This window comes from Heliangelus exortis, chromosome 2 (assembly GCF_036169615.1).
Source record: "Heliangelus exortis chromosome 2, bHelExo1.hap1, whole genome shotgun sequence".
Classification (NCBI taxonomy): Eukaryota; Metazoa; Chordata; class Aves; order Apodiformes; family Trochilidae; genus Heliangelus; species Heliangelus exortis.
The window spans coordinates 4,592,119-4,607,788 of NC_092423.1; the positions used below are offsets into that span (position 1 = coordinate 4,592,119).

At 39.6% G+C, this 15,670-nt stretch overlaps 1 protein-coding gene across 3 annotated transcripts in view; it reads right to left on the bottom strand.

The window, feature by feature from the left end:
* Positions 1–172: 172 nt before the first annotated feature.
* Positions 173–15,670, bottom strand: part of MINDY4 (MINDY lysine 48 deubiquitinase 4) — an 82,211-nt gene continuing 66,713 nt past the window's right edge. For 2 of the 3 annotated variants that reach the window (XM_071734604.1, XM_071734601.1), the window contains 3 exons: positions 11,547–11,727; positions 6,131–6,203; positions 173–1,357 (listed from right to left, as the gene is read on the bottom strand). In XM_071734604.1, the coding sequence (XP_071590705.1) occupies positions 1,309–1,357; positions 6,131–6,203; positions 11,547–11,727 (303 nt within the window). In that variant the 3' untranslated portion in view covers positions 173–1,308. The remainder of the gene's footprint in view (positions 1,358–6,130; positions 6,204–11,546; positions 11,728–15,670) is intronic. The other variant, XM_071734603.1, reaches the window with a different exon arrangement.

A 15,670-nucleotide genomic window follows, 5' to 3' on the forward strand; every position in this document is an offset into this window, starting at 1 on the left:
CAAGTGTTAATTCCCCAAGATTTACACTTGTATAGTCAGTTCAGTTTCTCCACAGTACACACACAGTGGGACACTGAATTTTTGTTGGAAATTGATTTTAGGAAGAGCAACAAGTTTATCAGGACTCAGGGGACTTTGCATATTGACTAGGAAGGTGTCACGATAAACATCAGAAAGTAAAAGTTCTTTATTAAACTCTCATGAAATATTCACTCTCAAGAGAGAGCAATAGCTCTAGAAACACCATTTATCTACCTTTTTTTCCCTGGCAGTTTTTCCCCCAATCTTCAGCTCAGTACTTTATTCTAATTTTGGTATCTCACTTAATGAATTAATTTCAGAACACAAACTGCTGTTTCAGTACCTCATTATGCATCTGCACGACTCAGTGCATACACTTTATTTAATCATGAAAAATGGTAGCTATCACAGATAGGCACCACTTAATTTTCAAACCTAACAGCTCTCCTGTTTTCTTGTAATTATGAAGAAGCAAACCACAGAACTTATCTATCACTTTGGTGTAAATAAACCCTAGAGTCTAAGTAGACACACTGGTAGAAATGTAAAGATACTGATCCAGCTTTTTCTTATCCAGAAAGAAAAATAAGCTACATCAGCACGAGGCACCTTTAAGCACCAATTGCATCCAGTATAAAGTAGGTACTAATGTTCTGGTAACACAAAACCATAATCCTGACTGCAAATTTTATGACACAACAAGAGCTTTGGATAGGTCAGGCTTTACCTGAAGAGCCCATATGGTCACCAATCTGTTCAGTGCAAAATGAGACTTACTAGTACCAGGTAAAGAAGTGAATATATATATATATTTCTTGGATGATATTATATACTTGCACTGGAGTTTTGAAGGTGAATAACTAGGCAGTAGAGGGAAGGCATACAGAATACAGTGACAATAAACTGGGCTCAGTCTCTTTCATCAGATGCTTTGAAACAATTGCAGGATACTGAGTGGATCCAGAAAGAGACCTCAAGGGGACGTTGACGACTTCACTGCTTCATTTGTAACCTTGACTTGGAGGTGGAAACTGAGTCTGCTCTCAGGAGCTGTATGTTAAAGGCAGTGGCAAGGAATTTACGTAAGTGTTGTTTAGATTATAAGCAAAATATCTGAAGCAAGCAAGAGGTGATTGAGGTGAAACTCTTCCAGCCTGCAAGCCCTGTCATTCTTCCTCACCGTAAACTGCACAACTCATGTCCTATTTCCTGTATTGGTGGGAATAGGAATGTGCTAATTCAGTCATTTCCTTTTTGTCTTTACAGATAAAGTGCAGGTCAGGTCAGTCATAAGATTGGTTCTGTGCCATTCCAGTCAATAACAGCTCCTCGCCACCTAGAAAAGGAAAGCAATCATTTTATATCCATCAGTAAATCAGAGCACTGGAAAGGTAACCCAAACCCCCTCAACCACCCAACAAACCTTAGAGAGCATACAATGAACTCTTTTGGGGTAACTAATCATGTCTTCTCAAAGGGAAAGGAACGGAAGTGGTGTCATTGTGTCACCACTTAAGGGTGTCACCCTTAATTTTAGGTGCCCAAGTTTGGAGCTCAGTCTCCTTACCATTCACTTCTTCTAGGAAACAGTCAGCAGTAGTCAATACAGAATGAATAACTTTTTATTGCAAAGACTGCAGGGAATCCCCAGGATGGGTACAAGAATTAATCCTATATAAGCAGAATGCTCAGTCTCAGTTGTTACCAACCAGCTGCAAACTCCCATACAAGGAGATCTCTCATTAGGAGCTCTGTGACTCTGAGGTCCTAAGACAAGGTAATTTTAATTAGCAGATATCGTTGCTTCCAACCTTGGTTCCTTTGAAGTATCCAATGGATCATGGTAATGTTTTGCTTTTCCTATGCTGAGGTTTTCCTTTTTTCTACCCTCATTTTTATTTCAGAACACCACTGCAGATGTCCACTGGGATGAAGGTTTCCAAATGGGTCCACATGGATGTGCACAGAAACTTCCCATGTGTGGAGTTCCTGGCTCAGCTGCCCACTCCAGGAATGCACCCAACACTGAATTCAAAGCAGCTCCCACTCCTGTGTTTGTCACCAAATGTGCCTTCAAATCATGGCAGAAAACAAAAACCTGGACCAAGACTCAGTGAAATCAGGAGGATGCTTTCCAGTGACCTCACTGGGCTGATGTGAATCAACTCACTGAACAGTCATCCACTGCATGGATTGCACACTTGTTGCAAATTTCTCATGTTTGCAAGTTCATGGCCAGTTCTTCTAAAAGAACTCAACTACTGCTTTCTACTGACAAGTATTTATATGTGCCCAGTGGTTAAGGCATTGGTGAGGGAGTGGAGGCAACAGAGAGCTGCCAGAGTGCCACATTCCTTCTGTCCCTGAGGAAAGGATGTGTCAGCAGGGTATGGCAGCTCAGCCCTTTTGCTGAGCAGGCCCATTAAGTGTAAAACAAAACCAAAAGCTGAATTCATGCAGGATTCACTCAAAGGAAGTGACCAGAGCTCAGAGCTGTTGTGAAATTTTTCTGTCTTTCTTTTGTTATTTTGCTCAGAAAATGAAAATTTAATGTAGAAAGACTACCCTCACCCCAGAACATAGTGGGAATATACAACAGTGATGCCTCACATTTCAGTTAAAGCAGAATATATTCTAGCTGGGGATTTTTGACCTGTCCCTGCCAGAGTTTCAGAATATCACCCCCAGAATAACTCCATGCAAGTCAGAACTTCAATTGCCACCTTCTGGTCCCACTGGATTGCTCAGGGAGTGACACCAACTCATCCTTTTATCCTCATGCACAGTTCCATGGCTCCACATTCTGTTTCACCAGGGTGATGAAAGCTTTGAAAGGGATCCACAGAGACCCCACAGAAGCCAAAAAGGCACTGACTGAAATCTGCTGAGACAACACTGTGCTCTGAGAAAATACTTACATGTCCTGGTACCATTTTTGCTGTTTCAGCATAAGTTGTTAATTGCTATGCAGTGAGCAACAGGACTTTATTAAATTAGAAAATTCCAATAATTATTTCAATAAGAAGCTTAAACAGAAAATGATGCTCTGAAGCAGAACCCAAGGTAACTTTCATAACATGCCTTTACTCCTGTGTTTATTTTCAAGCCATTGAGCAGTTTGTAAAGTAAAAATCAGTCTGGCTGTTTAACACTATGGGGAGGGATTCAAAACTGCTTTCACCTATTGAATCTGCACAAGGAAAGGTGTCCAAATAGTAAAGAACCTCACTCACAGGTGCTGAACAAGTCTTTCCTTTACAGACAGATTTAAAGCTGTCTGGACAATTCAGCTTGATCATTTCCCCTCACTATCCTGTCACAATGTCATTCAAATGGAACCCAGATTCTATCTGCTGATTAAATTATAATTTATCAGGTTAACAACTATATGAAAACTATATCAGACCCATTTGGTTCAAATACAACCTCACCCAACAGTCATGGAGTTAATGGGAACCCAAAAGGAACTGGTTCAGGCTCCAACCAGTGCTGAGTCTGGAACAACTCTCAGTATCTTCTGTAACCATTTGGTATTGCTTTAGAGCACAACCATAATTCAGGATGAAATTCCCATTCTCTCTTCTAATTTGCTGAATTTCCACTGGCTGTCTGGCTTCAAAGACAAACAGATGAACTGCTGTGTCATAAAGCCCCACTGCCAGAGAGGAAAGCTGCTGCTGGAGGGTTAACAAAATATACCACTGAATTCTGGCTGTAATATCAGATCAAAGCTTTATTGCCCTCAGGCAGAGATAACAGATGTTATTTCCACCAGTGCAGAGCAACACTGAGGATTGTGATTTTGATAGAAGAGTCTTCTTCAGGAAAGAATGGGATAAGACATCTGCACGGCATCTCCCAGACAACCCAGGGATGCACATTCCAGACATCTCTGGGTCAGGATCAGAATGTTTCTACAGAGAGCTGGAGCTGAAAGCCACAATCAAAGCAGATTTATTTCCACTGAGTCTGGAGTTGGAAGCCTGCAGGTTCAAGTGATACCTGTAACTACCTGTTAGTTGTTCTACCATCTGAGGTGTTACCTGATTTAAACTCAGATCTCACTCTTCTGACATTTAATTGAATAAAAACTAAAAAACATGAGCTTTCTCCTGCAGGAGCAAAACAACTTCTCCTCTGACAATAATAATAATAATAACAATGAAAGAATCTAAATACAGAAACTATTACATATGCAGCTTTCCCTTTGGGATGGGATAAGGGAACAAACAGCAGACAGATGTTAGCCATATAACTCAATGCATTACAGGACAGGGGTGTTCAGGTATTGGGGTAAACAATGGGTAAATGGATTTTCAAGGATTAAAACAGGAATGAGTCATGTGAATGAAAGGAAAAAAAACCCAATTGATATTTGGAAACAACAAATAAATCTTCTCAGTTCTGATTGTTCAGACTGTGAAATTCCCCACACTGGCTAGGAAAATATCCTGCATTTTTTATGAGAAAGATTTGATAAGGAATTTCATCATGAATGCTTGATCAAAAAAAATTAACAGCTCTTTGCCTGTGTCCTTGCTTTGCTAAAATTAGTTTAGGAGTGTTTTCCATGATTTTGTAGTAGAAAACAGAGTTCTTTCTTATCTCCCAATTTGTTAAAATATTGGTTAAATATTTTTAAAATATTTAATATTTTTTATATTTATATTTTAATATTTAAAATATTTTTTTCACTTATATGCTGTTTCACAGTTGGAATAAAAAGTTCTTTAAAAAGAAAAATATGAGATGAAAAACCTTTAGCAGCAAGGTCACACTCAAAAGAAATACAGAACACTGAAAAAAAGGAACCAGAGCAATCAGGGTAAATATTCCTGAAAATGGTACAAACAAAATAAACTGACACTGGAATTTGCTGGTAATTACTACTCCAGCAGATTAAATCAGGGAATTTAAAATAAATAAACAGCACCATTACAAAAACTGTAGGACTTTGATACAATGCCAGTAATGGAAGAAGTTCTAAGAGCAACTTTAAGTAGTTGCATGCGTGCATTATTCACCCCTTCTGTGTGGGTTTCTAAGGGTATTTATTATTTATTTTAATTTATAGTCATGCTGATGTGTGACTGGAACAGAGGAACCAACACAATCTGGATGTGCAGGGACCTGGATTAACGTCACTGCTGTCATGTTACAGGAAGCCTCTTCTACTTTTCTGTAACTTTATAGCAGCAGCCCTGCATGAACAAACTGTTTGGCAGTCATTGTCCTGAATTTTTAGGGGTGTTTTTTTACAGGACAGATTGTGGCATGGAAGGGAGGGAAATTACAAGAGAAATCTGAAGCTCCTTGGCTTGCTGATTTAAGAAATGTTATGGTCTTTGACAATAAGGTTTTTTCTTCTTGTTCCAAAAGTTATTCAGATGACATTTTTCAAAGTCATGCACATGGGGTTGATATAAAATTGATTTTTTTAACCCAGTTAAATGTCTTCATTTTGCTTCTTTCATGTCTCACTGAACTGAAAATGTTCTCATTAACTTCAGTGTGTCTTGGATAAAATGCTTAAAAGTCCATCATTTAATATCATACAGACCTCAAGTGGCCATGAAAATCCTAACACGAGAGGAACCAGCCTTGCTTTAAGGAGAAAACACAACCTCAGAACTGTCAAGAATTACTTAAAAAACACAGTTCTGGGTGAGAAAACTGAGACTGTTGAGCACAGGGCTTCATGCCTTGAGAATGGTACTCAAGTCAATCCAGTGCAATTGTACTTTTCAAAAACCACGGATGGAGATGGAAGAAATTTTTCTCCTTTTATAATTATAAATCAATCACTTTGGGGAACCTAACTTTAGATCTACTGAAACCAAGCTGCACTCTCAAGCTGAATTTGGCTCAATTAGTTCCCTGTGATGTAATGAGGGTTTCTCTAAGAATGAAGTTAAAGTCTTAGCCAGCTTGATGTGAAGTGCAATAACACACAAATGAATGTATAACACATATTAGCACAGCACAGATTTTTAAGCAGTTATTTTGCAAGGTTACTTGCTTCAGTATTTTTTTCCACATTCCAGCCTGACATATATTGTTTATATCAATAACTCATTATATCTGTCTGAAAAACTGCAGTTTCACTTACTTTGTCCTAATGCAGTGCTCAAGTGGGGGAGTGAGTTCATTTTCTTTATCTTCAGCACACATCTGAGTTGTGTCTGCAGAGACATATCAGAGATTATTAGTGTGGGGATCATATTTCTATTAATATATAAAAACTGCTGTAGCTCCTAGGAATTCCACCCATGGAATTGAAGGGGTACCACTCACACTGTAAAACTCCTAGCCCTCAAAAGGCATGTGTCTTTTTTGGACTAAAAAAAAAAAAAAAAAAAAAAAAACACAAAAAAGCAAAACAAAGATTAGAAGGTGAAAAGAATATCCTGGAGGGATGTCATGAGTTTTTATTATGCAAATGATGCTGTAATTGCTAACAAAGAAATTTTCATTACTCAGATACTAAGGACAGTGGTAGTTAGATAGCAAACCCCAAGCTCAGTCCAAACTGTGTTAAGATTCCTCCACCCTGGAAAATAAGATTGTCCTTTGACTGTCAAGAAATCAGTGCCCAGAGAGGAGAAGACTGAGTTGTGTTGGATATGAGAGAGCTACCAGGGGCTGAGCATCCCTTAGGGATGGAGAAGCAACTGCACTGTTCAGGGGAAAACAGAGAGGTCAGTGTCTCAGACACTGGATCTGTCAACAGTGAAAGTGGCTGCTGAATTTCCCAGAGAGAAAACATCCTGAGACCAGCTTGGATGTCAGGTCTGCTCAGCTGTTTCCTGTTTTGGAGTAAAATCTTTTTGAACTGCAGCAGAGTAGGGTTTTTTTTTCTTTTTCTTCTTTTCTGTCTGTCATCCAGCCAATGGGCAGGTTGTGAGCAACAAGTGATGCCAAGATAGGGTGTAGGATGTGGGTCTGCTTCAGTGAGCCTGATGCAGACAGGATGGGAGGTAATTGCTCTAACATTCACAGCTGCCAGGCTCAGATATATCTGGCTTCCTCATGCCACAGAAAGGACCTGGCTCTCCCCTGGTTGTTAATCTTGTCAGTATAAATACATGCAGAAAACCCCAAATGAATGTCAGGGCAGGAGCAGTAGGAAATGGAATATTTACAAGCACATAAAATACTTGCAGTTTTCTCCAAGATCCTCAGTAACTTAGAAGCACACAGTTTGTAAGTTCCAAAGGGCCCATTTTATCTGAATTTTAAGAGTTTATTATGGTCCATGAGAGTTTTCCAATAGCATTTGGATCCCTCTAGGAATTCCTGATACTGGTGTTCTGGATCTTGTCATTGTAAGAAGCAAAAACCACTGTCCTGACCACAGTACAGGTAAGAGGATATGTGTATGGCATGGCTGCCTCTCCTATTGCCAACCTGCTGAATTTTGTCATTTTTAGAGTTGAGTTCTTCCAAGCAAGAGGTTTGAGTACTGTTTAATATCTTTATCGATGACCTAGATGAAGGGATTGAGTCCATCATCAGCAAATTTGCAGATGACACTAAGATGGAGGGGAGTGTGGATCAGCTGGAAGGCAGGAGGGCTCTGCAGAGGGACCTGGACAGACTGGAGAGTTGGGCTGATCCCAACAGGATGAGGTTCAACAAGGCCAAGTGCCGGGTCCTGCACTTTGGCCACAACAACCCCATGGGGAGCTCCAGGCTGGGCACAGAGTGGCTGAGAGCAGCCAGACAGAGAGGGACCTGGGAGTCTGGATTGGCAGGAAGCTGAACATGAGCCAGCAGTGTGCCCAGGTGGCCAAGAAGGCCAATGGCATCCTGGCCTGGATCAGGAACAGCGTGGCCAGCAGGTCCAAGGAAGTGATTCTGCCTCTGTACTCAGCCCTAGTGAGGCCACAGCTTGAGTCCTGTGTCCAGTTCTGGGCCCCTCAGCTCAGGAAGGATATCGAGGTCCTGGAACAGGTCCAAAGGAGGGCAACCAAGCTGGTGAAGGGACTCGAGCACAGGCCCTATGAGGAGAGGCTGAGAGAGCTGGGGGTGTTGAGGCTGGAGAAGAGGAGGCTCAGGGGAGACCTCATCGCTCTCTACAACTCCCTGAAAGGAGGTTGGAGCCAGGTGGGAGTTGGTCTCTTTTCCCAGACGACTTTCAACAAGACAAGAGGACACAGTCTTAAGTTGTGCCAGGGGAGATTTAGGCTGGATATCAGAAAGAATTTTTTTACAGAGAGGGTGATCAGGCAATGGAATGGACTGCCCGGTGAGGTGGTGGATTCTCCATCCCTGGAGACATTTAAAAAGAGCCTGGATGTGGCACTCAGTGCCATGGGCTGGGAACTGCAGCGGGAGTGGATCAAGGGTTGGACTTGATGATCTCTGAGGTCCCTTCCAACCCAGCTAATTCTATGATTCTATGAATAGGAAAAAAGTAACACTGAAAGTGTATCTTCAGGCAAGAAACATTTAGCTGAGTTAATTAATGAACTCAAGTTGTTCAAGTATTTTATACAATGCATTTGGAGAAAGCAATATTTAAGTTACATTATTCTGTCTTGAAGTTCCCAACAGCAGGAAGGACAGGAATATGATCTCTTGTAGCTTCACTTGCATCCTAAGCCAAGGCTAATGAGAAACCAAGTGCCAGCACAGATACAGAAAAAAATATGCTATTAAGGAGATCTGATGGGCACAGGTTCAGAAGGGTGGAATCTGAACAGACAATCACTGAAAGAAATGCTGCTCATAATTTAAATGACAACCTTAGGAAGTAATGTTTAATTATTTACCTTTCCAGAGGACTTTTGCACATCAGAACAACCTCACATTAACTGTGGGAAAATACTGTTCTGTAAAAAAGTGTGGGGACAACTATACCAGCTATCCTTGAAGCTGCTTTCAGTGTCTGAATCTCTCCCAGTTTCACTCCTTGTGCTGCCTTCTGTAGGATCTACAAAGGGGCCATAGATGGTGTCTACAGGTCTGGAAGAATCTTCTGAGAATTTCAGTTATATTCATCTTAGCAATTATTCGGATGCTCTTTGAAAACACTTTTTAATGGATACTTGGTTGAAGACATGCACCAATGAGATAAAAGAATGATTTATTAAAACAGATTGTACAAAAATTCCCTATATCTTCACTTGGAGACAGTAAGTTGCAAATGTTAACATACATTAAATGTATGTATGTTAAATGTATGTGTTAAATGTATGTATTAGAGAGGAGGAACAGCATCCCTCTTAGCAGTGCAACACATACAGTGCTGTCTGTGACACAGAACAAAAATCCCAGAATCTCCACTTGGTCCCTAAAAAGCTGACATAAGAAGATGAGCAAAATGCTGACACTGATTTATATACATTGGCTTGGTTTTCCTTTTTGGTCTATCAGAAATTTCTACCCCAGTGAAAAAGACTGAAGAACCTTTCAAGGCCAGGTTGGAGGGGACTTGGAGCAACCTGGGCTGGTGGGAGATGTCCCAGCCCATGGCAGGGGGCATGGAACAAACTGATCTTTAAGGTCCCTTTCAACCCAAACCATCCTGTGATTCTTTAGTTCTCTGAGCATTGGTCTGTTTAGGATATGTTGAAGGCAGGCACTGCCTGCTTTTAGGAAGGAACTTCATGTTTCTTTTATATTTTGGCAAATGGTTATGAGTAGGGGGTGCAGAACAAATTCTCAAAATAAAGTGGCAATTGCTAATGCCCCAAAAATGTAATTCTACCCTTGGTTTCTGGCTATTTTGTCTGCTATTTGCAGTTTAATTTCTCCAACATTCCTGAAATGTGACTTTGATTGTAGTTTTCCTAATTATAAACAAGATTCCTGTCTCGAAGAATTGACCTCATGCTGTATTTCTAGGTAACCATCACAGCTTGCTGAAATTTCCACAATAGAAATAAAAGTAATATTTAGCATTCTAACATTTCCATCTGCTCCTGTATGAATAGTTTAGATGTATGATCAAAGTTACCTGTTGGATGGAAAGTAATTTCAGTTTTTCTCCAGGCCTAACAAAGGATTACTGTACCTCCAGAACCACCAAAGTGTTTCTCTGGAATGTCAAAATTATTTGCATTTTACAGCTTTTTGCAGAGTTTCACAGATAGCAGAAGATTTACTAGGACACCTCCCTGGAAGAGCTTATAGCCACAACAAGAAGATATCTGCCTCTAAATGCAAGTTTACACTTTGAGAAGAAATACACAGATATGCCATGACAGATTGAACAGTAAAGAGAAAAATAAAATATACAAACTCTGAGCACTTTCTCAATAAGGGATCCTGGAGTGCTTGGTAGCTCTGGGCTTTGGAAACATTTGTGATTTATTAATGATGCAAAGATATGTAAAGGTACCTGTTTATGACCATATGTTACATGGTATAACACAACAGAAAAAATGTGTCTTGATCTCTCTTGTCCCATGCTGAACTATATCACCTCTGTTACTTCCAAAGCATCTTCAGTCTGGGACAGACCATGTGGGAACCAGGTGGTAGCAACAGTGCTGTAAAGGTTAAGCCTTTTTTTTCTTTTTTTTTTTGAGATAATATTTAATATGATGCAGGAGAATGGCAGAGATTTTAATTAAAATAAGCAGATAAATAAGAGGCAGAAAGATGATTGAATTCAGTGATAAATCTTGTGAGATGCTAAAGCCCCAGCACTCTTATCCAAACAGCTTCCCCACATGGACTCAACTGGAACATGAAACATCCTGTCCAAGAACCAGAATGTGGGTGCAAAGAAGGAGTACAGACATTTTTAAAGAGTGGACTACAGTAGAGTGGCTCCTTCAGATTGAGAAGGAATTTGATTAGATTGTATAAATACATGGAAGAAAATGAAAGATAAGCAGGATATTATTAGCAAATAGGAATTCAGTGGTCAAGAATATCTTAATATGGCAATAAGTAGGAGCTTTTTAAGCATTAGAATAGTTCTTGTCCAAATGCCTTCCACTTGGAGAAATACACTATTGTGTAAAAGTAGCTGCATAATTTGGCATAATTTGGCATGGTTTCCAGGTATGCTTGCAAGCAGGTAAGAGACTAGACTTTGGTAGCAGATTTCTGCCCTCTTCTGATGCAGCTGGCTCTGGAGGTAAGGAGTTCATGTTTCCTCAGCCTATTTGCTCATTTTACTACAGGCACGTAGGGTTGAAGGACAGAAAACCTGCACTTTCTATCTGTAGAAACAATGTGAGGTGTGAAGGAGAATGGGAGTAATTAAATATGGTTTATAATCCTGGAAGCACGAGTAAGTCAGATCACAATTTGTTCCTTGGAAATCCCTGTCAGTGAAAGATTTTCTAGTCTGTATAAAGTAGAATATGCTCCTTTTTAACCCTTCCAGGGGCTTATCCTCAAAATTTCCTTGTGAAACACCAAAATTAATCATAGCAATCAGGAAACAGGCACACAAAGAATCTTTAATGCCTGAGACTATCATTATTTGCATTATTCTAGTCATCTTCATGATGTGATGCTGTTGCCACCACCAGAGATGAAATGCAGAGTTGCTGGGTTGTACATACCCACTGTTAATCGTATTTCTTCCTCCTGGTTGGCCAAGCCATCATAATAATACAAATCAAATCTCTGCTCTGTTTTCCAGTCATCAAGTACATCCTTTTCCAAACAAAAAAGGACACTGAAGTGGCTTTCACTGCATACCAACCAAATCGGGTATTTAGGGGTCTTCAAGTAACAACCAACCTAAAAGAAAGGTACAAAAGGTTAGAACATCATGGGGGGCAAGGGGAGAAACAATTTGTTGTGGGAAAGATGGCTTGTGTAAGGCTATAGTCTATAAGTATTAATGAAGGAACATTACAAACTGCTGATGAAGGAGACAGGGGTAGCTCTGGTAAACCAGGGAATACATAAAGCAAGGATCTGTTCTTGAGTTATAGGCAGGTAATGAAATCCTGTGGTATCCTTAGAGCAAAAAAAGATCATAATCCCAAATGATCCGAACCAAATGAAACCACAACTGACCTATCCTCTGCAGTATTTATGAAACTCCAGGGAATTTAGGTCAGGAATACTACGTGAGACCAATGGAAGACTGTGCAACACTACCTGGAAGCCATGCATGTGACTTCACAGCATCTCAGATGTGTCAGGGTAGGCAACTAAATTGAGCCCAAAATATTCCCTTGGATAAAGAATATAATCAATTCCCTTCATTTGTCATCATCTTCTACCTTCACAGACTAGATATGTAATATATTTTCAGCTGCTGGAAGAAAGTAACCTGTGTTCTGATCTGAGACAGGCATCAATCTCCTATTGCAGGCTACTGCTTTACAGCTGCAGTTTCAATTAATGATTTTATCCCCTTCACTAGTAAGTAATAGAGCAAAAATAGTGATTAGATTGTTTAATATAGCAAAGAAATCTTATTTCTCCCAGCTGGGATTTTAATATTCAGCTACAGCAGATAATTACTATTAGCTGTGTTCCTGTCATTAAAAACTGCATTCTATATTCAAAATAATACTGTATTTTCTGCCATTTAATTGTAGGGTTTTTTGTATCTTTGATAAACCACTGGGAGAAACTAAAAACCAAAATAAACCTTCTTGCTTTCTGTGTAATGTTTCTGGCTACAGCTCTGCTTGTCATTCTTACAGCAGACAAAACTCACAAGTGTGCAGCATGCTATGTATAATCATCCTTATTTTATCCCCAGTTTTATGCAGCCCTTGCTGAACAGATGTTGCACGGCTGGTAGGATAACAATCTGCAAAACAAGGAAAGGAAACCAAGCGTGGAAATGTATGTGCACAGAAATATAAGATCAAGTTTTGTCTACAAAGTACAGACACGTGGATCAAAGCAACTTTGCTAGGTTAGAGGCTCAGGAAGTTTTGAAGAGGTTTGCATAGTAATATGGTAAGTGATATAAATCTACAGAAACCATCTCTGCCTATTCTACCTTTATCACTATGGGATTTCAATCATCCTTCAGCATATGAAGTGGGTGTCAATGGAAACTGGAAGAGTTTTAACAGAAAAATTCTCTTGTATGTTTTCTAGATATAGATTAATGGGTACAGCTTCTGCAGTACAGCACTCAGTTCTTCACCCTGGGCAGGCAGGTGCAAATATCAATGAATATACTGCTTAAAGCTAGAAGCCAATATGCTGTTGTAATTAAAACCCTTTAAAGTATTATAAGTGAATCAGAGTGTTTGTTTTTTATATTAGAAAGAATCAGAAGTTATATCTAAAATGATATAAGTGCAAAATCAATTAGAGTCCCCAATGAGAATTTCTTCAAATGTTAGATAACGTCTCTAGATAATTAAGTAACTGTTCTCTGACTCATTACTTTGCTAATATCTATTTAAACCAGCCTATTATACAACAGTTTTGCTTTTTATGTAAATTCTTGGCTTAGAACCGCAGACAATTTTTTTTACAAGATTACAAAAAGACTCATTTATCAGTTATCAGGAAGGGAAATACGCAGATGCAACAAAATACGTTAAACCAGAGAGATACGGATGAAAAGATTCAGTCTCACAAACATGAATATTTTAGTATGCAGATAGATCAAAGCCAAAATGGAACAGCCAGTCTTCTCCTAAAAATGTGTTCTTCCTACACTGCTGAAGTAACTTACAAGCTTCATCAAACAACATCTGGCAAAACAAGATTAGAGAGATAGGGAACATTCTCACTCACATGAAGAGTCCTATTGAAGTCAGGACAAATTGTTCAGATAAGTAAGGTTTGTAGGAACAAATTCCAAATACATATAGTTTTCAATTACAGTGCTTGCAGAATAAGGCAGGGGCATGAACTTAAAGACAATGATGAGAATTTTAAAACATTGTAGGTTAAATTGTCATCTCCAATAAAAAGGGAGATGTCTTCATTCCAGTTACATGAGTTATACTGCAGAAGGATTTTTAACTGTGTTCTAGGTGTTGGCTGCTCCCTATGGGTGTGCATCTCCTCATCTCCCTAAAGCTATTGACCCTTCTATCCCACTATCATAACCTTCCAAGGGCTTCTGATTCTCCAGATATCTCACATTATTCCTACACTAGTAGATTGAACAGGCCTAGGACTTGTTTCTCAGCCTTAAGTTGAAGTGCCATGGAACTTTTTTTATCTGTAAGTCTAAAATTCTTCTCCCCAGATGTTACTTTGTCTAGACTTACTTTAAGGCACTTCCCTCTCCAATTGCATTCCTCAAAATATGTCTTGATTTTTTTTTTTCCCCACAAAATATAATTACAGAACCATGCTACTGACAAAGTAAGGACAACCCTCATTCTGAGAATTCCTTTGCCCACTTCTTCAAGCATCAGTCATAAAGTGGACTAAAAGTGCACCCTCACCCTTGTCCAGCTGGTGAGTGCTTCTTCAATTGTCTGGCCAAGCTGATCAGTGATAGTGATCCTGGAATATAACAGGACCTCCAAGCAGGACAGGGAAAACCAAGCATGGATACCCAATGTTCTGACTCCTCAGGAAACCCTTTAAACTCAAGAGTGTCACCCAACAAGTGCCTGCCAGAGAATGGGGCCCTTCCTTCCAGCTGCCCTGGAAGTATAATCCTGGGTCTCACTTCCAAAGGCAAATCAAGGATATGTGACTTGAATCTGCTTTTTTAAATATTCTTTTTCTTAAGGGCTCACCATCTGTATTTCTACTTTGCAGAAAATAAAAAAGAATATGTGATTGCAGAATCAGAATGAATTAAAAGCAATGCACTACTATTCACACATTTGCTTTCAAATGTGCTCATTTATCTTCAGACAAAAAAGAAGAGGGGGGATGAATTAGGTGTCTTTCCACGCTGCATATTTTTGATTCCTATGGAGACCTCACTAACTCTAATCCTTTCCCTTACAAATCCCTTAAGAATGCTCATAAATTTCAGGGACACAATACTCATCTTTGGAAAACAACAGCTTTCCAAAAGCAAGCACCTTCAAAGGGCTCATTCCCAGCCCTCTGGGTGGTCTTTTCCCACATCTGACTTCAGTTGCATTTGCACAATGGGGACATTAAATCTACAGAGAAATATTTAATACCTGAGAATTCCTGCAATAATCTGCCAGAATGAGTGTGTAGCACTTCACCATTCACATTTTAGTGGCTCATTGAACAAGCCTGCTTGTTGCCATGTGTGTACCCAAAAAAACCAAAGAAATATAAGCTAGATTCAGTGTCTCTGGACTCCATTTAAACAATTTCTCTTCACCAGAAACAAATATCAGGTTATCCTCCCTGTGCAGTGGCCATGACTTAAAGAAGAAGATACAAAACCCAAGGGAGGTTACTGGATATGATTAACCTGGTGCCATTTTCTCCAGGAGTTTTGAGACAACTGCTAAAAATGCTTTTTTTCCAAAATAATCATCCAGTGAAGTACTGAGGCTCATGTAATTCCATAAAGGTCTGGGTTCACTCAAACTGACTAATTGCTGGTTGCAGTGAATTGTTTGTTCTGCCAGTGTTTTCTCCCCACAGTTGCAATGACCTTTACTGAATTCATATTAAACAATGTTCCACCAGTGTTAAGACTGAAGTATTAATTGTGTAAAAACAGAGAGCTTTGCAAGAGCCCTTGGGTGATCAAGAACACCACTGAATCAAGTCACAATCTACCAGCACTATTAAAACAGCAGTTCAGCCT